The 22656-nt window shown below is 49.2% G+C and overlaps 1 protein-coding gene and 1 pseudogene across 2 annotated transcripts in view; one reads left to right on the plus strand and one right to left on the minus strand.

Moving 5' to 3' along the window:
• Positions 1-6891: 6891 nt before the first annotated feature.
• On the minus strand, positions 6892-21889 carry LOC119236018 (protein mago nashi homolog; annotated as a pseudogene).
• Positions 21298-22656, plus strand: part of UBE4B (ubiquitination factor E4B) — a 92470-nt gene continuing 91111 nt past the window's right edge. The window contains exon 1 of one of the 2 annotated variants that reach the window (XM_037500572.2): positions 21298-22019. In XM_037500572.2, coding sequence (XP_037356469.1) covers positions 21996-22019 — 24 coding nt within the window. In that variant the 5' untranslated portion in view covers positions 21298-21995. The remainder of the gene's footprint in view (positions 22020-22656) is intronic. The other variant, XM_037500570.2, reaches the window with a different exon arrangement.

A 22656-nucleotide genomic window follows, 5' to 3' on the forward strand; every position in this document is an offset into this window, starting at 1 on the left:
TTCTTCAGGTAGCTCTTTGTTGTTGTTTTAAGATTTGGGAATTAATGAAAGGCCCGCGGCTCTGCCCCCAGGAGACCCCTGGCCCGCAGCGCCCTGGAGGCTTCTTTGGGCCCCGGGCTTCCTCCCCAGCAGGAGAGGCCCGGCGGGCGGGAGGGCTGCGCGGCTTGTCCCGGGGGGCCCTGGGCGGCCGCGGGGCCCGCGTCGGTGTCTCCCGCGGGGAGGCCGCGTCCAGGCGCGGGCGGGCGTCGGCGCTCGGGCGGCTCATCCCCCCCAGGCTGCTGCAGCGCCGCCGGGCGGGAGAGCAGCCTCGGAAGGTCAGGAGCGGACCAAGGGGACACAGGGGGCTCCTCCCGGCGGGCTCCGCCGCCCCGCGCGCAGAGCAAGCTGCTGGGAACTTAGGGATCCCGCAGGCTGGGCGCGCGCTGCAGACCCGGCGCCCCGCGCCCCCGTCGCCGCCCGGAAGGCGTGGCGGGCCGGGCAGGAGAGCGGGGCCTCGGGGTGCGGAGATCAGGGAGGGCGGAGCAGACGCCGCGAGGGCGCCGGCGGCGGGTCTCGAAGGCTGGGGTGCAAGCCGGGGCCAGGGCGCCCCCTTCTGGGCCCGCCGCGCGCACCCTCCTCTCAGATTGTCAGCGTTTAAAAAATTGTGTTAAAATACACGTAACGAAACATTTACAATTTTAACTTTTTTTAAAAAAAAGATTTATTTATTTCTGCATACGAGAACTGGGTATCAGGCTTTTCTGCCCTCCCGCCATTAGGATGGATGTGGGATCCCTGCGGTCCTGAACACATGCCTGATGGCGGCACCTGGAGTGGGGTGTGCGCATGCGTAAGTGGGTACAGCTGTGCTGAGAGACTGAGCTTATAAGGGCGGCGTCACCGGATGCCAGCAGAACCCCTAGAGCAGAGAACAAGGCCACAAGAGAAGGCCAGAGAGCCCAGAGTGAAGACTTGCTGGGGGCTGGGGGGCCTGCCAATCTCCCGGCCCCCCAGCATCCCTGCCTGCCGTGTACCTGGTAAATCCCAATAAAAGCCTGAAAAGCCACTGAGGGCTCCAGGACTCCTCCTTCACTCCATCTGCTCGCATCATAGAGATCCTGCTCTGGCCCTTTGTAGGGTAAAGAAAATGTCAGGCTTTTCTGCCCTCCCGCCATCAGGATAGATGATGGATCCTTGTCCTGAGTGCATGCCTGATGGCGGCACCTGGAGTAGGGTGTGGGCATAGGTAGATGGGATTCACCTGGGCTGGGGCTGTACTTTTAAGGGTGGTGTCATGGGAAAGCCAGCAGAAGCCAGGAACGAATAGAAGTTGAACAGAAGCCGAGAGAGAAGCAAGAGAAGCAGAAGCAGAGAGAACGCCAGAGAGCCCAGATAGAGTGAGGATTTGCTGGGGGCTGGGAGGCCTGCCAGCCTCCTGGCCCCCCAACACCCCTGCCTGCCATATGCCTGGTGAACCCCAATAAAAGACCTGCAAAAAGCCACTGAGGACTCTGACTCCTCCTTTACCCATTCTGCTGGATCAGAAATCCTGCTCTGTGGTCCATTCCTGACCTTACACCCTTCCTACCTCTGCACTGGGGTACAGGCCAGAGATGTGGGGGGTGAGGATTCACCAGGGGCAGAGTGGGGAACAGAACAGGAGATTGGCTGAAATACACTGCTGAGGGGAGCAGTGGGCAAGGCAAGAGAGATCTGCCACGCCATGTGGGTAGCTCCCTGGGTGGGGGTTGAACTCGTGCTGCAGAGGCTGCGGACAGCTTCATAGGTTGTGTCTCAACCCCTTGCGCCACCAGGGAGGCCCCCGTTTTAACTTTTTAAGAAGACAGTTCAGTGGCATTAAGTGCCTGCACATTGCTCTTCCACCATCACCGCCCTCGCTCTCCAGAGCTTCTTCCTCTCTGGAACTGACACTGTCCCCAGGAGATAACTCCCTGTGCCATCTCCTCCCAGCCGCTGGCACCCACCCTGCTACTTCCCGTCTCTATGCAGTGGAATCATGGAAGAGTTGTCCTGGGTCTGGTTTACTTTAAGTCGCACTGTGTAACCACGCTGGAGTTTGTCAGTCTCCTTCCTGTTAAAGTCTGCATAACATTCCCTTGCATTGGGATATCCCATTGTATCCCAACTGGGTGCCACCACCCTTTGCTTATCCTTCATCCACTGACATCCAGGGTCAGTCCCCGGGGCGCCACTCCTGCATCCAGGCACCCTTTGAAAAAGAAAGAAATTATTAAAATATACATCTTTAAGAAAAGATGTGGCATGGAAACACAATGGAATACTACTCAGCTATAAAAAAGGATGAAATCTTGCCACTTGTGGATAACGGGAATGGAAATGGAGGTGGTTATGCTGAGTGAAAGACAAAAGCCAGGTGATTTCACTAATGCATGGAATCTAAAGAAACAAACAGCCCAAACCAACCGAAACAGACCCTAGAAATCTGACTGTAGAGCTGAGGTTACCAGAAGGGGAGGATAGAGACTGGGGTACAAAGGCAGAAAGGGCCCAGTGGAATGTGGTGGAGGACACTGTGTGCTTTGGTGACATATATTTGAAGAGATGTGAACCTATACCCCAAACCACATACAGTGTTGCAAACCATTGTTACCTCAGTAAAAAAAAAAAAATTAATTAAAAAAATGGGGACATCACAGCACGTCCACAGACCTTGGCTGGTAAAAAATGGGTCTGGGTGGGGAAGAGGTTGGTGTGTAGAGCAAAACAGAAAACTGCTAGCTCACTAAAAGGGATATTGAAAAAATGGGTGCTGCTACTGATAATAATGGAATACACAACGTTCCAAGTACTTGATACACTGGTTTAATTTTTACATTGTATGAAACAACTACTATTCTTATTCCCACTTTATAAACCAGGCAGTTTAGACACAAATTGTCTTACTTATAATACAGTAGCTTGTCCAACGTCAGTTCATAAAATGGGGGGTTGAGGAAGAAGAACTCACAGTTAGTAAAATGGATGAGTCACAAATAGGAGTTTTGGGGTCCCCCTGGTGGTGCAAGGGGTTAAGACACAGCATTATGAAGCTGTCCGCAGCCACTGCAGCACGAGTCCCATCCCCAGCCAGGGAGCTGACGGCATGGCGCAGCAGACCTCTCCTGTCTCACCGTTGCTCCCCTCAGCAGTGGATTTCAGTAGATCTGCCTGATCTGCTCCCCACTCTGTCTCTGGTAAATTCTCTCACCCCTGAACCTCTGGCCTGTACCCTAGTTTTTGTATGCATAAATAAATCTTTTTTTTTTTAAAAAATGGGAGAATTAAAAAGCAGCATTCTGGCTCCAGAGCCTACACTATATTCTCACGCAAACCATAGTTAATATATTCCACATAACAAATCATTTTCTTTGGGTCAACCTTGATCCTTCAGGAAACAGTACACCTTTGTTCTTCCTGTACATTTCCCCTTTCCTTCTGCATGTTGGTGAAGGGTAAATAAAAAGTATCAGGCTTTTCTGCCCTCCCGCCGCCATTAGGATTGATGATGGTTCCCAGCAGTCCTGAACGCATGCCTGATGGCAGACACCTGGAGTAGGGTGTGGGCATGTGTGAGTGGGTACACCTGGGCCCAGAGACAGAGCTTAGAAGGGCGGCGTCATGGGGACGCCAGCAGAACCGCTTGAGGAGCAAAGAACAAGGCCATCAGAGAAGGCCAGAGAGCCCAGATAGAGTGAAGACTTGCTGAGGGCTGGGAGGCCTGCCAGCCTCCCGCCCCCCAGCACCCCTGCCTGCTGTGTACCCGGTAAATCCCAATAAAAGCCTGAAAAGCCACTGAGGGCTCCAGAAGTTTTCCCTTACTCCGGCTGCTCGGGTCACAGAGATCCTGCACTGTACGCTTCCTGCCTCTACAGTTGGCCACTAGAACACCAGGAGACTATTTCCATGAAGAAAGCTTTCATTGAGGGCCTCCCCGGTGGCGCAGCGGTTGAGTGCTGGGTTGCCAAGCTGCCCGCGGCCTCTGAGGCGCCGGTTGGATCCCCGGCTGCTCCCCGGCCACCGGAGGAGGGTCCCACATGGCGCGCAGACCTCTCCTGCCGCCCGCTGCTCCCCTCAGCAGTGTACTTCGGTCCTTCTGCCTGCTCTGCTCCCCGCTCTGGCTCTGGTGAATCCTCTCACCCTCCCGTGCTTCTAACTGTACCCAGTGCTTGTATAAATAAAATAAATAAAAATAAATTAAAAAAAAAACTTTCATTGATTCCTTCTTCCCACCTTTCCCTCCCCACCCCTCCACACCCCCCCCCCCCCCCCGCTCTCTCCAGCCTATACCTGTGCCTGGATGTGCTCGTTGCTTGGGATCCCTGCCCTCACGTGCCTGTTAGGTTGCCCTTTGCATTTCCAAGACTCCCCACCCACAGCAGTTTAATCCCAGAGTCCAGGTGATCGGTCCCAAGTTCAATATGCTGGCTTCTGATGGTTTAGAAGCCTGGTGAGGAAAAAACTTGATGACACAGAAGTGGAAAACACAGCTCCTGCCTTAGAATATTGTGACTTACACACCCTTTCTCCAGGCTTCACGTGACAGCTTCACCCCCATCACCACCAGGCTGGCACGAGACTCCCAGACCAAGATGTGCCAGATTCCCGTTTTCACCTGCCAACCAGGTAGGTGCATTGCATTACATGATTGGCCACTGTCATATGTCAGTTACACCTCAATAAAGCTGAAATTATAATTTTTTACAGAAACATTTGAGCCCAGTGTTTCTATTGTTCTGAGAAAAGCTTCAGAGACTGATTGTGAATCTCTTAAAGGTTGGTTCCAAGGAGCACCGATCAAAGGTCTTCGCATGAAATCACTACCAGCTGTGGGCCCTTCTCACAACCGGCTAGAAAGAGTCATGCCTGGCAAAGGCATCTCCTACCCATTCTGAAGGGTAGAAAAAGAAAAAGAAAATAAGAAGAGGAAGAAAAAGGGTAGGAGGAGGAAAAGCAACACTTTCATTTTGCTTGTAACAAAAGTGTCACTTCTTAGAATAAGACTCTTGTTAGCGTTTTTTTTTAAAGATTTGAACAGTTTTATTGAGTTATAATTTATTTACCATGAAATTCACCCACTATAAGTATATGGTTCAATAATCTTTAGTAAGTTTATATAATTCCCATAATTCCAGTCTGTCACTCTGAAAAGTTCTCCTGAGCCTATTTGCTGACTATTGTCATTTTATAATGTCTTTGGAGTCTCAGACAGTGAAGCTCAATGGATCTGAAAACTTACAATGAAATTTTTTAATATTCATTTTTGTTTCTGCCCAGGGCAAGAATCTCTCCTTCATTTCCTGAGATCTTTGGTAGGATGCTATTTTCTCAAAGTTTCTTGCCCTCCCTGTATTTGAAAAGTCTTCAGTTCTCCACAGATGACAGGTTTGATTTTGATATTTACTTGATGTGCTCGCTTGCATTTAACTCTGTCTTCTGGGGGCATTATTTTGCACCCTGTGCAAAACAGTTTTCCAATCAGTTACAATAAACAAACTTTCAGTTTAGGTTGAAAATAACAGGTACGTTCCCTGCAGGAAAATGTTCTCTGCAAATATAAGAATCACAGTTGTAAAATTACAGAATAGTTCTTTGATGAGGAGGTATAGCTTTACCTCATCACTTTGAAAAGTGCTCTTCTTGGTATTGAAAAAGACAAACAGGAAAATAATGGTGCCAGCAGCCTTTAGAACAATGGCCCTTGGTGGAGGTTCAGGCAGTAAATGAGGTCTGTACTGTGTATATGCACAGCTCTGGTGGCATGGGCATCATGGCTGCCTCCTAACATACTTTTTTTTTTTAAAGTATGTCATATTTAGGGCCTCCCCTGGTGGCGCAGGCAGTTGAGCGCCATGCTGTGAAGCTGTCCTCAGCCTCTGCAGCACCAGTTCGATCCCTGCCAACCGGTGAGGGTCCCCCATGGCGCAGCAGACCTCTCCTGTCTCGCCCGCTGCTCCTGTCAGTAGTGTATTTCATCAGTCTGCCTGTTCTGCTCCCCGTTCTGTCTCTGGTGAATCCTCTCACCCTCTTGCTCATCTGGCCTATAAACCTGTTCTTGTATAAAATAAATAAATCTTAAAAAAAAGTATGTCATGGGGGCCTCCCCTGGTGGTGCAGCGGCTGAGCACTGGGTTGCGAGGCTGCCCACAGCCTCTGCAGTGCCGGCTCGTTCCCCAGCCACCCGCGAGGGTCCCACAAAAAAAAAAAAAAAAAGTATGTCATACTTATTAAAGGCAATCATTTATACTTTATTTTTTAAAGATTTATTTTTATTTATGCATACAGAACTGGGGTGTAGGCCAGAGGTGTGGGGGATGAGAGGATGCACCAGAGACAGAATGGGGAGCAGACTAGGTGGATCCACTGAAATCCACTGCTGAGGGGAGCAGGGGAGAGACAGGAGAGGTCTGCTGCACCATGAGGATCAGCTCCCTGGCCAGGAATCAAACTCATGCCACAGTGGCTGGTGATAGCTTGAGAGTGCTGAGACTTTAAGGCCCTGATCATTTATACTTTATAAAAAATATTGCCCTGATATACACAAACATTTTCTGATGGGCCTCCCCTGGTGGCGCAGGCGGTTGAGCACCGTGCTATGAAGCTGTCTGCAGCCTCTGCAGCACCAGTTCAATCCAGGCTGGCCAGCGAGGGCGAGGGTCCCACATGGCGCAGCAGACCTCTCCTGTCTCGCCCGCTGCTCCCCTCAGAACAGTCTGCCTGTTCTGTTCCCCACTCTGTTTCTGGTGAATCCTCTCACCCTCCCTTGCATCTGGCCTGTACCCCGGTTCTTGTATAAATAAATAAATAAATCTTTAAAAATGTTTTTTCTGATAATGGCAATTAAAAACAGCTACTCTCACCGCCCTTGCCCTTGTGTCCACACCAATATTCAGTTCAGATTGCCTTAATCTTGAAGTGTAATCTGATAAGACTCAAGGCCAAATGCTTCAGGTCCTGGACAAGATCATAAAATACTTGTATGCCCCTGGCTCCTTGACTGGTTGACATCAGTCAGGGGACCTCCTGCTGGGTCCCCCCCCACTCCTGGCCAGGAGGTGGCCACAAAGCATCATCCTCTTTTGTAATTTCACTGATCCTGGTTCCTCCATCACACTTGAGTGTGCAGAGCCTTTTCTGATCATGACGTTTTATCATTGCTGCTGTTGGTATATCTCAATTCCTTGTCAGATCAAAAGTCAAATTCCAGAAACTCGTGACCAGACTTGCCTGTTTGACCCATGTAGTAATGCAGATAAAAGTCAGTCTTGTAGGGGGGTGGCTAGGAGGGATTACGGTCAAAATAAGGGGGGTGGGAATTGTATGGTGACTATAACCAAGATAAAAAAGCATACATTATGCAAAAATGAAAAATGATGTAAAAGATAAATAAAAAAAAAAAAAAGTCAGTCTCCCTGGCTCACGATAGAGCACTTATACCCAACTTTAAAATCAAACCTCGATGGGCCTCCCTGGTGGCACAGTAGTTAAGTCTCAGCCCTATGAAGCTACTGCCAGCCACTGCAGTGTGAGTTCAGTCCCTGGCCAGGGAGCTGACCCACATGGTGCATCAGATCTCTCCTGTCTCCCCATGCTCCCCTCAGCAGTGTATTTCAGTAGATCTGCCTGTTCTGCTCTCTACTGTGGACTTCTAGTGAGTCCTAACCCGCGACGGTGAAGGAAATCAGACATGGGGGACTGTCATGTCCAGCATGCAGCAAATCTTTATTGTCTTAGTGCTTATTATATACTATTTTAATTGTAGCAGGTGTAACATCAAAGCATACCACATAATGATAACACTTATGAATGATTAGTCTATTTTCTTACTATTATCTATTTACTTCAGACAGTAGGATACCAGGGGGGTAGTTCTCACACACATAATCTTATCGCCTCCTAGCCTGAGCCTGGGAAGTTCGCTCATTATTTTGTTGTTGTCAATCTGTGGAGATGTACGCAGTTCACTTCCAGGCTCTCAACACCAAGTCCTGTCACCCAGAGGTTTTCCTCCAAGACACATGTGTTTTCACATGCCTTAGGGACTCAGGTCAAGGCCCTTCTGCTTACTGCGCAGGATCTCTCCATTTTATTATTCTCAGGCTGTAGAAATGTACAAGCCCGACTCCACGCAGGTCACTTTCCAGGCTCTCAACACCAAGTCCTGTCACTCAGAGGTTTTCCTCCGAAACACATGTGTTTTCACATGCTTTAGAGACTCGGGTCAAGGCCCTTCTGCTTACTACGCAGGGTGGCCGCCTCCAACAGTCTACTCTATCTCTGGTGAATCCTCTCACCTCCTGCACCTCTGGCCTGCACCTGGAGGTGTTCTTGTGTGCATAAATAAATAAAATAAATGTTTAAAAAATAAAATCGAACCGCACCACCATTGCATGCACTGGCACTGACATCTAGGGCTGCCAGCAGAAGTGACCTAATGTGTAAGACTTTTAATAGCAGAGAATGTTGATAGGATTACTGTGCATAGAGAGAGAAGGTATGATAGTTTCCCAGTGAAACACCCAAAGTTACCCTAAGTGGGGCCACTGAGGCCTAAAGCTTGCCATAAGTCTAAGGCACCCTCTGGCAGGGAACCACAGGAAAAGGACAGAAGGGACCAGGTAAGTCTGGGATGAAAGGAACAAAATCAAAGTACAAATCCAGTTAAAGGCTGCCATTGTCAGCCTCCCCATGGGTCACCCACATCTCTTCCAAGTATCTCTTCATGTCTTAATTCCACATGTCTCCTTCCATGTCCCCCAAGTCCCTGGGGACATATCTAAAGCTGAGAAGCAAGCAGGCTTTCTTCACATTGTAACAGGGTGGTGCCCAGGAAAGGGGGAGGTTCCAGATTCCCTGCCCCACCCAAGGGAGGGTAGAGCTGAGCAAGGAGAGAAGAAGCTGCAGAGGAGACTGAGGAAGGAAGGAAGTAGGATGGAGCCAGAAGAAGACCTGAAGGAGGCACATGGAGCCGAGAGACACGTGAAGAAACTACACTTGCCTTTTGATAGTGGACTGGGTGACACACCTGTGGGGAGGTGACAGTGGTGGTTTTTGTCTTGATTTCAATTTTGCTTTTTTCCTCCCGGACTTGTCTGGTTGTTTCTGACCCTTTTCTGTGGGTCCCCACTGGAAGATGCTTTCGACTTGTGGCAGGTTTGGGGCCTTGCTCTGGGCCAATCCTGCTTGGGTGGACTTTTACCCACAACGGGATGGGTAACTTTGGGGGCTTGATTTAGAAACTATATCCTTTGCCTTTCCTGTGTTGTTTACTAATTGTATTAAAGTTCCTTTTCATTAAAGTCTCATGCATTTTGTGTTGATGCAGCAGATGGCAGAACCCATTTAGAGTAGGCAGGTTTGGGGGCTCTGGGGTGCCCAACATGTCTCTACTCCATGTGCCACCTCCAAGTGCCTTCTTGCAAGTCGTCTCTCCAGCCTCCCCTCGCCCACTCAGCTCCACCCTTCACTAGGTGGGGCAGGGAACCTGGAACCACCCCCTTCTTATGGAAATTACATAGCTCCAATCTCTCTTTTCATTATCCTCCACCATTTCCATGGTGGCCAAGATCCCGGGGTGCAGCCTTAGGAGACAGTCTTTTCTGGGGTCCCAGTGTGCCTAACACCCATTTAATCCTCTTCCTATGTTATCCCTGCTACATGCTTAGAAGGGAATGTTATCCCTGCTACCTGCTTTGTTCTGTGTGTGGCTCCTGATTGGAATAGCCAAGGCTGAGGCAATTCTCATATCCATAGTGATTGTTTTGGGGCCAGGTAGTGAGAGCCCAACTGGCCCAATCAGAATGAAGAAGACTTATTTAATGATGGTAGGAAGAAATTTCATTCTTCCTCTGTTTCCCACTTTTTCCTCTTCCCCCTTTTTCTTCAAGTCGGATGATTTAGTGTCTAAATAAGTGTCAGTTGGATTTTATTACTTGCATTGCAAGGAGTCCCTATGGCTATGTTTTATGATAACACAGTCAGGTCAATATTATCCAAATTTTAGGCTGAGAAAGTGAATGAGAAGCTAAACAATTTGCTTAAAGTCTATCTGATTCTAAAGCTCAAGTTATTTACCATTGTGCTATCTTAGCTCTTCCATCCTGTGTAAGTATTCCTGTTTTCCTATACACTGAGTGATGTTGGATAGCATCTCTAGTTAGACAAGTGAAGTGGGCCTCCCTGCTGGCGCAGCGGCTAAAGACAGTGCTATCAAGCTACCTCTAGTCACTGCAGCATGAGTTCAATCCCCAGCCGGCCAGGAAGCAACCCACATGGTACAGCAGACCTTTCCTGCCTCCCCACTGCTCCTCTCAGCAGTGTATTTCAGTAGATCTGCCTGTTCTGCTCCCTACTCTCTCTGGTGAATCCTCTCACCCCCTGCACCTCTGGCTTACACCCCAGTTCTTGTATGCATAAATAAATAAATCTTTTAAAAAAGGAATAAGCAAGTATACATTCCAAATATTAAATACAGAACTGCAGCTTTCTACTCAAACACATGAATGTAAATCAACTAAGAAAACTATTTGAAATTGCCAGGAAAAAAGTGGTAACTTCATTACAATAAAGAGACTGCACTGTTTTCAAGGGAAATTAAAAAAAGGAACGTTGGAGTCATGGTATCAGTGCTTGCCAGAACCAGCACATTTGCCAAGGATTTTCCCCATGTGGAAAGCTTGTCCCAGCTTCTTACTGTCTGTGTGGTGAAGGACCTGGCCCTGGTCAGGGCATGGGCAGGTCGGCCTGGTGCCAGGCATCTACCCACCACGGGACCCAGTCAGATGTCGCCCTTCCGTCCTGGGCATGATGGGGCCATCCTGGAAACAGCTGCCTCTGGATTCCTTTTCTTCCCTTGGGATCTCGATGGCCCCACCTGCATCTTAACACTAATGCCCAGGGATTTCTGCTAACTGCCAGAGCCTCTGCTGGGCAACCCCAGGTTGCTGAGAACACCATGGGCAGAAAGGCCTGTTCTGGGCCCGTTTTGCAGCTGCCCAGGAGATGCAGCTGTCAACATCCCCTGAGAGGCCCATGTGGCCTGTGGAGCAGAGCCTGTCCCTCCCTGCCTCGCTCACACCTCTTCTCAGAAACTTTACACTGGCCCTGAGTTCTTCACTGGGTGCTGCTATGCAGGTAAATACAACAGGCTGGTGGATGGGTTTCCCCCCCTTTTAATTAAATCCATCCGTGTTGACCACAGGCCCTCTGGTCCATGGTTCCAGCCACCTAATGTCCGCGGGAAGTGGTGGCGGCCCTTCTGGCCTTGCCAGACACCCTCAGGCATGCTGCCGCCCCATGGCCGCCTCGTGCTTCAGAGAACTCGGCCGGCGTGCGTTTGGCGGGGCCTTGACTTCCCCACTCTCCCTGCCTGCTGACGCGTCTTTTGGCCTTTGTGCGTCTCGCTGCTGCTTACGTTTGATTGCAAAGTCCTGCGGCCTGGCCTCCCTGGGCCCACATAATACCCTGGCTCAGCTCCACAGGTGCTGAACCCTTGGGTCCTGGAGGAGGTGACGGGTGGCGTGACCCTCACAGTGCAGGGCTAGGGCCCCCAGGCAGGAGGAGGCCTCGCCTCTACCCGCCTCCTTCCTCAGAGGGCTTCACGCCAAACCTCAGCCTCTCCTTGTGAAACCTCTTCCAGGAGGCTTGGGGGCTCCTCTGGCCGTGCTAGCGCACCCCACCCTCACCCGCTGAAGAAGCAGGGGCTGGAGAGTCACTTCAAACAGGGCTGAGGGAGTGTCCCTGTGAAAAGAACGTCGTTTTTGTTCTTCATTCTGACTGTTTGACTGTGGCTGCCTTCCAGTTGGGCTGCAAGAAAGTACTAATTTTCTACTTGGAGTCAAGGAGGGTGGGACTGAGAACTTGGTGCGAGCAGCAGCGTCAGCCTCTGACTGGACAGCGTTGCCATTAATTCCATCCAGGCTGGGTGGAAACGCCCTTTTGTTATGTTCTAACACCTCTCGTCAGGCGTCAGGACACCCTGCAGCCCAAATCTCTCAGTGCTTAAAGACAAATGGTCCATCACAAGGTTGTATTACTTCAGGCTAAATTAAGTTGGGGGAAAGTGGTTTCTATTATTGAGATACTGCAAAATAGGAGAAGGTTGCTGTAAGCTCCCCCTCTCTCCCTCAAGAGACATAGTTCAAACCTGTCGTTGTTATATTTGTACTGCAATATATGCGCATAGTCAGTGGTTTGGACTCTGCTAGTGTTGAAGATGGAAATAAAACCATCTTAACCAGAAAAAGAGACAAAACTAACCACGAAACTTCTAAAATTAAATTTTAAGTAAAATATAAATGGGAAAACACTTAAAAAGAGTCCATTTGGCTGCAAAATAAAAGTGGGGTGAACATGTTCCTGCTTTTTAGAGGATTATAAAAATGAACTAGCAGGTTTTTAAATCCATGGAAATACTGATATAAGTCGAGGCCTGTAGAGAAGGCTGTTGGGAGATTTCCTTCAGAACCATTGCTGTGTCAGCGACTCAAAGCTATGTCCTCTACACCAGAAGTCATAATCTGTTTTTCTTTGGATGCTTCTGGCACTTGACTTGAGTTTCTTTGGTGGCTCTTAACATCCATTAGGGGTCTCCCTGGTGGTGCAGGGGTTAAAGACAGCACTATCAAGCTATCATGAGTTCGATGACAGCCCAAGTTCCATTTCCAGCGGGCCAGGGAGCTACCCACATGGCACAGACCTCTCCTGTCTTGCCCGCTGCTCCCCTCAGCAGTGTGTTTCAGTGGATCTACCTGTTTTGCTCCCCACTCTTTGTGGTGAATCCTCTCACCACCACCACCCCCACCTCTGGCTTACACCCCAGTTCTTGTATGCATAAATAAAAAAAAACATTATGCATCAGGTTATATTTCTGTGTGTATTTTATCTCTCTCTTGACTCTAAGTGTACATAGGTAGAATAATAGTCGTGTGTCTTGATTAACAGGTTCATCTTTCGTGCACAGTGCTTTGCCTGTGGCGGGGTTTTATTACGTGGTTACCGACTATGTGAACATATTGGAGATTGAGTCAGCAGCACTGGTTTTCCTTCCTGGCTTTGGCAGCCACATCTGCTCAGTGCATCAAACAACCCCAGATGTGAGGCAAAATGATACGATCCCAACAGAAATAAAATTTGACTCCAAGCAAGAGGAATTACAAATCCTAAATCCAGAGAGATGCATTTTAAGTAGTTAACTTTTAGAGATGTTATGTTAGTTCCAGGGATTATTTGTGTTTTTTTTTAAAAAGAATTATTTTATTTATGCATACAAGAACTGGGGTGTAGGCCAGAGGTGCAGGGGGGTGAGATGATTCACCAGAGACAGAGTGGGGAGCAGAACAGGCAGATCTACTGAAATACACTGCTGAGGGAAGCCGTGGGGAAGTCAGGAGAGGTCTGCTGCGCCATGTGGGTATCTACCTGGCCGGGGATCGAACTCAGGTTGCAGTGACTGGTGATCACGTTTGATAGTACTGAGACTTTAACCCTGTGCCACCAGGGAGGTCCTATTTCATTCAATCTTTTTTTTTTTTTTAAAGATTTATTTATTTATTTATACAAGCCCTGGGTACAGTCAGAAGTGCGGGAGGGTGAGAGAATTCACCAGAGCCAGAGCGGGGAGCAGAGCAGGCAGAAGGACCGAGGTACACTGCTGAGGGGAGCAGCGGGTGGCAGGAGAGGTCTGCGCGCCATGCGGGACCCTCCTCCAGTGGCCGGGGAGCAGCCGGGGATCGAACCGGCGCTGCAGAGGCTGCGGGCAGCTTCTCAACCCAGCGCTCAACCGCTGCGCCACTGGGGAGGCCCCTATTTCATCCAATCTTAAAAACAAAACACTTTTATCCCACTTCTCCCTCCAGTTACTGTCCCATTTTGCTGTTCTTCTACCACAAAACTTCTTGGGAGAATTTTCTAAACTTGCATCTTCCTTAAGCACACTTGGATCATGTTCCTGCACCATACTCTTCCAGATCTGCTCTCAAGGTCACCAAAGAACTGTGGTGCCTAAAGTCAGTGGACAGTCTCAGTCCTCATCTTACACGATGTCTCAGCAGCAATTGAAACCGTTGATCATCCCCTTTCTTTAAACACTTTGTTCTTGACTTAACAGTCTCCTTGTTTTCCTCCAACTCCAAAGCCAGCCCTTGTCAAATCTCTCTGGCTGATTCCTTCAGCTCTCCTTGCTTCTTAATGTTGCAGGCTCCAGGACTCAGTTTAAAGAGCCCTTCTCGGGCCTCCCTGGTGGCACAAGCGGTTAAGACACAACCTATGAAGCTGTCCCAACCAGGGAGCTACCCACATGGCGAAGTTGACCTCTCCTGTCTCGCCCGCTGCTCCCCTCAGCAGTGTGTTTCACTCAGTCTGCCTGATCTGCTCCCCACTCTGTCTCTGGTGAATCCTATGACCCCTGTATCTCTGGCCTGTACCCAGTTCTTGTATGCATAAATAAATAAATCTTTAAAAAAAATAGAGATCCCTTCACTTGCTATCATCACTCCTTTGGTGATCTTACCCCATCTCATGATTTTAAATCTCATCTACACACCAGAGATGCCCAACTGCTGTCTCTAGTCTAAATATCTCCCCTAAACTCCAGACCTGTATATCTAGACCAGATATGTTTGCCAGGGTTTATTAGCTATCTCAACCAGCACACCCAGAACTAAGCTCTTTATCTTTTCCTCAAAGTCTACTCTGCCCATATTCCTTCCCATTCCAGTGAATGTCATTGTCATCCTTTTAATAGGTGTAGTCATGCTTCTTTCTTTTTTCATTCTTATACTCCTTTTCCTTCAAAAATATATCCAGAATCCACCCATAACGCCCTCCTTTCACTGCTGCCACGTTTGTTGGAGCCCCCACACCTAGGATCAGTGCACTTCTCACCTGATTGGTCTCTGTGCTTTCTCTCTTGCTCCCCTGCTGTTTATTTTCAACATAGCTATCAGAGCAAGCCTTTGAAGACAAACAAGAGAGATCAGGCTATTCCACTGTTCAAAACTCTCCAGCAGCTCCCATCTCAGATTAAAAAAAAACCCCACAGATATCACCTTCTAGCTTCCCTGATACTCACTCTGCTTTTGCCGTGCTGGCCACTGGCCAGGTCTATTTCTGGCTCAAGGCCTTCTTTTCCCTCTGCTTCTACTGCCCTCCCACTGACGTCCACCCGGCTCACCTCTGACTCCCTTCAGGTCTGTTACTTATTCAGTGGTGTCATCGCTGACCACCCTATTTAATATAGAAACACCATCTCCAGTCCAGTTTGATTCCCCTTCTTAGATTTATTTTAATCTATAGCACTTACCATTTTCAAATATACTCTCCAATTTCTGTCATTAGTTTACTTGTCTGCCACCCCAGGTAAACTGTAAGCTCCATGAGGGCAGGAATTTTTGCTTTGGCTTATTCCACCTCTACACCCTTCTCTCTAATCAGTTCTCAATAAATATTTTTTTTTAACCATTATGTACTTTTAGAGGTATGGGGGGGGGGTTAGCAATAAGCAGGACAGACCAGGTCTCTGACCTCAAAGCGTTTACATTGTCTTGTGGTTGGAGTGTGGAAGGGCGATAAACAAGTGGACAAACACATGCAGTTATTTCAGATTTGGATAGGTGTCATGAAAGAACTGAATAGGGAATATAAATGCATGATGGAGAAGGGATCATGACTGTGGAGAGAGTGGTCAAGAGGCCCAGCCCACGATGAGCATGTAAATCCCATGAACATGGAACTTGTCTATCTAGTTCATAGGTGGAAGTGGGGTTGGAAGTTCATCATTCAGAACCTGTTCAGAAATATGTCCTAGGGGACAGAAAAGTGGAGATTTAAAAAAAATCTTTACTACTAACAAAAGGAACTAATACGTCACCCTTAAATTAGAAATACTTATACTCAGCTAGTCAGAGACACTGCTCCCTGGTGGTGCAAGGGGTTAAGTCTCAGCACTATGAAGCTCTCCACAGTCACTACAGTATGAGTTCAATCCTCGGCCAGGGAGGTGACCCACATGGCACAGCAGACCTCTCCTGTCTCCCCGCTCCTCCCCTCAGCAGTGGATTTCAGTAGATCCACCTGTTCTGCTCCTCACTCAGTCTCTGGTGAATCCTCTCACCTACCACACCTCTGACCTTATGCATAAATAAATATTAAAAAAAAAACACAGAGGCGCAGCTGGACCTCCACAGCTTCCCCATGGGACAAAGCCTGCCTCTGTTAGCTTATTTCAGCCAGGAGAGTAGACCAGGTTTCTGCTCCCTGGAAGCAGGGGAGCAGGTGGGGTATCAGAGAGAAAAGCAGATGCTCTGAGTCTGGAATAGTCAGTTCCTACTTCCAAGTACAGCCATCACCTCAGTCACTGCTTCCACCCTGGGGAAGAAAGAGAGAGATGGTAGCGTGAAGCTGGAAATGGTGTTCACGTTCTCTTCCTTCTATGAAAAAATAAGGAACAGGATATAGATGTTTGCTCCTAAGATGAAGCGGCTGCGTGAAAACCAGGATCCCGCTGAGGGGAGTGTGGCGGGCTGATGCAGCCAGGCGTTGTCCCTCTGCACACACCGGGGTTGATGAGGGGTCCACACCCTCGGGGCAGCTCTCACAGGCAACCATTACCAGTTCAGGGACACTCCTGCTGGAGGTGGGGCTTTTCTACTGGCAGCTTTCACTAGAGGACACTCATTAGTTTGCTCAAAAATTTTCTTAGAACAGCCTGGCAGACTGAGATCCTTTCTAGCCAATGCACCTTCCCCCTCTCCCACTTGTCCCCAGGGGCAGACCTGTGCCAAGTCTGGAGGCTCCTCCCACCTTCTCTTTTAACCTTCATCCAGCGCATTTCCCCCACTTCTCTCTTCCAGGTCTAATTCTACCTGGGTATCTGCTTCTTGGAGGACCCAAACACCCACATTGTGTCCTCGGCATCTAGAACAGTGCCTCAGATGCCAAGTGCTCTGTTAAATTTTGTTAAATGGGGCCTCCCCGGTGGCGCAGAGGTTGAGCGCTGGGTTGCGAAGCTGCCCACAGCCTCTGCGGTGCCAGTTCGATCCCCGGCTGCTCCCCTCAGCAGTGTACTTCGGTCCTTTCTGCCTGCTCTGCTCCCTCTCTGGCGCTGGTGAATTCTCTCACCCTCCCGCGCTTCTGACTGTAACCAGTGCTTGTAGAAATAAATAAATAAATCTTGGGCCTCCCCGGTGGCGCAGCGGTTGAGCGCTGGGTTGCGAAGCTGCCCGCGGCCTCTGCGGCGCCGGTTTTCGATCCCCAGCTGCTCCCCGGCCACCGGAGGAGGGTCCCACATTGCCCGCAGACCTCTCCTGCCACCCGCTGCTCCCCTCAGCAGTGTACTTCTCCATCAGTCTGCCTGTTCTGTTCCCTGCTCTGGCTCTGGTGAATTCTCTCACCCTCCCGCGCTTCTGACTCTACCCAGTGCTTGTATAAACAAAACAAACAAAACAAACAAAAAAAAAAATAAAAACAAGCCTCTATAAAAATAAATAAAATAAATTTAATAAATAAATCTTTAAAAAAAATTTTTTGTTAAATGAATTAATGCACAAATAAGGGTTTGGCATATGAGCTAAGGCCTGAAGAAGGAATTAGAGAGGATTCATCAGGGACAGAGTGGAGAGCAGATCAGGCAGATGTACTGAAATACACTGCTGAGGGGAGCAGCAGGTGAGACAGGAGAGGTCTGCTGCACCATGTGGGTCAGCTCCCTGGCTGGGGATGGAACTCATGCTGCAGTGGCTGCGGACAGCTTCACAGTGCTGCATCTTAACCCCTTGCATCACTAGGGAGGCCCCCAAATGCTATAGGATCTTATAGGTCCTGATAAGGAGCTTGAGTTTTATCCAATGAATAATGGGATATCAATGGGATTTTCAATGGGTGAATGGTGTGCTCTGATTGGTGTTTTAAGACGGTTCCTCTGACTACTTTCTGAAGACTAGATTGAAAAGGGATGGGAGCAGAGCAGGACCAGGGAAGCAACCTAGACAAGAGATGGTGATAGTAGCTTGAATTCAAGGTTGCAGAGGTGTTGGAAAGAAGAGAATGAGAAGTTCATAACTATTTGGAGTAAAAGTGACCCTACTTTGCTGACTCTGTGGGGCAAGAGGAGTTGAGGATGATGCCAAGGTTGTTGGGTTGGGGAACTGGATGGCTAAATGATGACATTTGCTCTGGAAGGAGGGGGCCATTTATGGAGGCAAACTATTAGGCAGCCAAGTACAATTATCAATTAAGCAGTTAGACATAAAAGTCTGGAACTCAGGGAAGAGATCTTGGCTACAGATAGAGACTTGGCAGTAGGCACATAATAAATGCTCTGTGGGGATCTGGACAAGCTCACCCAGGGGAGGAGTGCTGACGAGAACAGGGCTCAGCACGGAGCCCTGAAGCACCACAATATTTAAAGGTGGGGCAGAAGAGGCAGCAAATGAACCCAGGAAAGAGCTTCCAGTGAGGCAAAAGGAAAATCTGGAAGCCAATAAATACAGTAAACATTTAACATTATTTGACATCACAGATAGGTTTTTTTAAAACTGTGACTTTGAGTGAAATGATATAAAACAAAAGCAGGTCCTGGCACAGAACCAACCTCCAGACCTGAGAAATACATTTCTGGGGTTGATAAGCCCCACAATAGCCCAAATGACTAAGACAAATATTAAACATGCCGGGCAAATGGTCATGCGTTAATCAAAAGCGCTAGTGACAAAAGACAAAATAAGCAGGATGCTCTGAAAATAAAACATTTTGTGTTGCAAATGTTACCATCAAGAAAATGAAAAGGCAACCCACAGAATGGGAACAATATTTGCAAATTACATATCTGATAAGACACTGGTATCCATAATATATAAAGAACGCTGATAACCATAAAAAGAAAAATAACTCAAGTAAGAGATGAATAAAGGATTCTGTCAAAGTAGAGATGTGAATGGGGCTCCCTGGTGGTGCAGGGGTTAAAGACACAGCGTTATCAAGCTATCACCAGCCACTGCAGCACCAATTTGATCCCTGCGGGCCAGGGAGCTGACCCACATGGCGTAGCAGACTTCTCCTGTCTCCCCACTGCTCCCCTCAGCAGTGGATTTCAGTAGATCCGCCTGTTCTGCTCCCCACTCTGTCTCTGGTGAATCCTCTCACCGCTCCCTCCCTACTGCCCCCCCCCCACCTCTGGCCTATGCCTCAGTTTTTGTGTGATAAATAAATAAACCTTAAAAAAAAAAAAAGATGTAAGTGGTTAGTAGAGGCAAAGATGCTCAACATCATTACGGTTAGAGAAATGAAGAGCAAAACCACAATAAGATACCATTTCACATCTACTAGTGTGGCCATAATAAAAAAAGACAATAACAGGTGCTGTGGAAACTGTAGAGAATTGGAGCCTCAGGCATTGCTGGTGGAATGTAAAATGCTACAGCTGCTTGAATACAGTTTGTTAGTTGCTCAGAAAGTTGAATATATCACACAGTAATTCTCCTTCTGGGTAAATACCCAAGAGAAATGAAAATGTGCACACAAAAACATATATATATGTTACATATATATAACATATATCCATATATACACCAATGTTTATAGCAGCATTATTCGTAATAACCAAAAGGTGACAACAACACAATGTTTCTGAACTGATGAATGGAGAAGCAAGATGTGGTATATCCACACAAGGGAGTATTATTTGGCATTGAAGAAATGAAGAACTGACATATACCTCCACGTGGATAGATCTTGAGAACATAAATTAAGTGAAAGCAGCTAGACACAAAAGCCACATAGTTTAGGCTCCTACTACTAATTCAAAATGTCCAGAGTAGGCAAATCCATAGAGACAGAACATAGATTAGCGATTGCCCAGAGGGAGAGGAGGGGAGAGTGGGCAGTGACTGTTTATAGTAAGGTCCTTTACGGGGTCATGAAAAAGTTCTGGTATCAGTGATGATGGTTGAACGACTGTGTGAATACACTAAAACCACTGCACACTTCAAGTGGGCGAATTGAACAGTATATGAATTATATGATAATCACAATGTTAAAAAAACAAGAAGATGTGAATGTATTAATGTCACCAGGAGTCCAAATTCTGACTTCCACAGAATTCCTTTCCTGGAGAGCAGATAATGTGCAAAGCCTGCGGTGGTCTAATTTTACTCACAAATTCCTTACATATCTAACTGTCAAGTTACTATTTTAAGCCTGAAACAAAAAAAAAGAAAAGAAAAGAAAAGAAAAGTAACATAATTCTGGAATGCAGTCTTCTGGGTTGTAGTGTAGTAAGCCGTCCAATACAGTGTGTTCTTTGCATGTGGCCAAAATCTGGACTTTCTGATACTTTGGCTGCTCAATTTGGATTTGTATATTATAAAATATTTATAGAGTGAGAGACAGGGGTACCAGCGAGCAAAAGGCACAAACTCCCAGTTGCAAGATGAATTCGTCCTGGGGCTGTAACGTGGAGGAAGGCGACCAGCTAACACGGGCTTCAGTGCTTGGAAGTCTCTGAGAGCAGATCTTAAAAGTTCTCGTCACAAGACATTTAAAAGCGTGTGTTAACCCAACTTTCGGGGTAATCATTTCACAGCAGGCACGTGCATCCGTTCATCACGAGCAACACACCGCAGGAGCTTCGGACCCGCGGCCCTGCCCGCTCCCTCACAGGGACCACCACGAGGAGCCCGCGGCCGCTCCTGCCCGCGCGCCCCGGGGCTCGGGACGCCGCCCCCCCCGGGACGAGCGCGCGCCCCCAAGTTCTCTGGGCCCCGCATCCGCTTCTGTTTCCCAGTTTTCGCCCGGCTTTCGGGCAGGAGCCGCCTCGCCTCAGGCCGCAGGGAGCGAGGCGGCGCCGGGGCCGCTGGTCCCGCGGCCGGGCACGCCCGTCCCTGACAGACGGTTTCCCGGTTCTTTCCTTCCAAGGGGCGCAGCCCCGGGGAGTTGGGGTGTCCGCGGGGCGCCGGGGCAGCGGGGGCGCCGCGGGTGCGGGTCCCCTCGGGGCGCCCTTCCGCGCGCCTCGCCGCCGCCGCCCGCCCGAGGCCCTACCGGGACCACCCGGGCCCGGCCCGCCGCCCCGCGGCCCCCGCGCCGTCGCCATGGCACCGCCGCCCCGCCCCCCGCGCGCCGCCCACCCGCCGCCCCGCTCGCCCCTCCCCCCGCCCCGCGCTGCGCGGGGGAGGGGCCCCGCGGGGGCGGAGGGAGACGCCGGCGAGAGGAAATCGGCGGCGCGACGCCAGCGGCCCATTGGCTGCCTCGTCTTGGGGCCAGAAGCCCCGCCTCCCCGGCGGGGTCACGTGATCCCTTTCAAAGATGGCCGCCCTGTTGTTTTGATGAATAATACTTGGTGGGGCGAGGGGGTAAGAGTAGGGGTGGAGGGGTAGGAGGATTTACTGTTCCAGCCAGAGCATCGCGGGTCCCGTCCTCCCCCTCCCCCCTGCCCGGGCGCCAGCGTGGAGGCGGGGCGTGGCCGGCTTGATTTGGGAGGGGAGGGGCTTCCCTCATCAGTGCTGGGCTCTGCCTGGGTGGCTCTGGGGTCGCCTTACCTCGGGCATCCACTCTGCAGTCGAACAGTTCCCGCCAGGGGCCAAGGGTAGGAAGGAGAGCAGGATCTGCTGGAGAAAGCGCAGCTGCCGCGCCACCTCCGCGAAGACACTGCAGGCTCGGGGCACGAGACGCGCTGGAGACCGAGCTCGCCAGTCTGGGTAACCTGGGAAGCAGAGGGTAATAAGTGGCGCCTTAAGATAGCCCTGTAGCAGCAGCGGTGGCCGCCAAAGGAGGGTGCTCAGGGCACAAGCAGCTGTAGAAGTCTTTGGGGCGATTGGAGTGACCGAAGCCAAGGCAGTTCAGTGCCTCTCGTGTTCTTATTTTTTAACCTCTGACTATGCAATTCTGAAACCTCCCCCATTCGGGGGGACCAGACAGCCCGATAGACACCTTCCACTCTCCTCCCGCCCTGGTCTCAAGAACAGAAGGATCTCTCTCTAACGCCTTTCACCATTAAGAGGAAAGCGATGGAGGAGCTGAGCGCTGATGAGGTGAGGAGGTTGGGGAACACCTTGGGAGATTAGTTGGCAACTCTTGGGCGCTTTGGTTGTGGATGATATTGCGCCAGTGGTGCCTGGCCTTTGGGCTCCGGGAAGGAATGGAGATGACATTTTCCAAGAATAAAATGAGTCTCTGAGAGGGTCTCGGTTGTATTCTCCTGTGTTCCCTTGCCTTTTTCTTCATTCTGAACTCCATTTGCTTCTTTTCGAGTTTCTTTTAGGATCTGAAGAAGAGGAGAGCATCTTGAGGCATTAATTCTTCGGGGTGTTTAAACAAGAAGGGCTAGATTTACATCAAGTTAAAATGTGTGTGTGTGTGCGCGCGCGCGCGCGCGCGCGCCTTACTGCAGCGATTTAAAGAATAATTTTGGATGGAATCAGAATGTATGGTGGGTGTATGTTTTTAAAGTTAGCACTTGGGATCCCAAGTATGTGTGGCTATTTCATGGTATAAGTTGATTAAACATGAGTTTGTGTCTGGGGGTGGCCTATAGACAGATTCGTTGATAATGTATTCTCTCAATAGTTGAATGAATTACAGTTAAAGTCTAGTAATTTATCAGATCACTTATGACTTCTGGCGCACTGCTTTCTCATGCTGCCTTTTTATTTTCTGTGCCTTTCAAAC

This window comes from Talpa occidentalis, unplaced genomic scaffold (assembly GCF_014898055.3).
Source record: "Talpa occidentalis isolate TD23 unplaced genomic scaffold, MPIMG_talOcc4v2.1 talOcc4.9, whole genome shotgun sequence".
NCBI classification, from domain to species: Eukaryota; Metazoa; Chordata; class Mammalia; order Eulipotyphla; family Talpidae; genus Talpa; species Talpa occidentalis.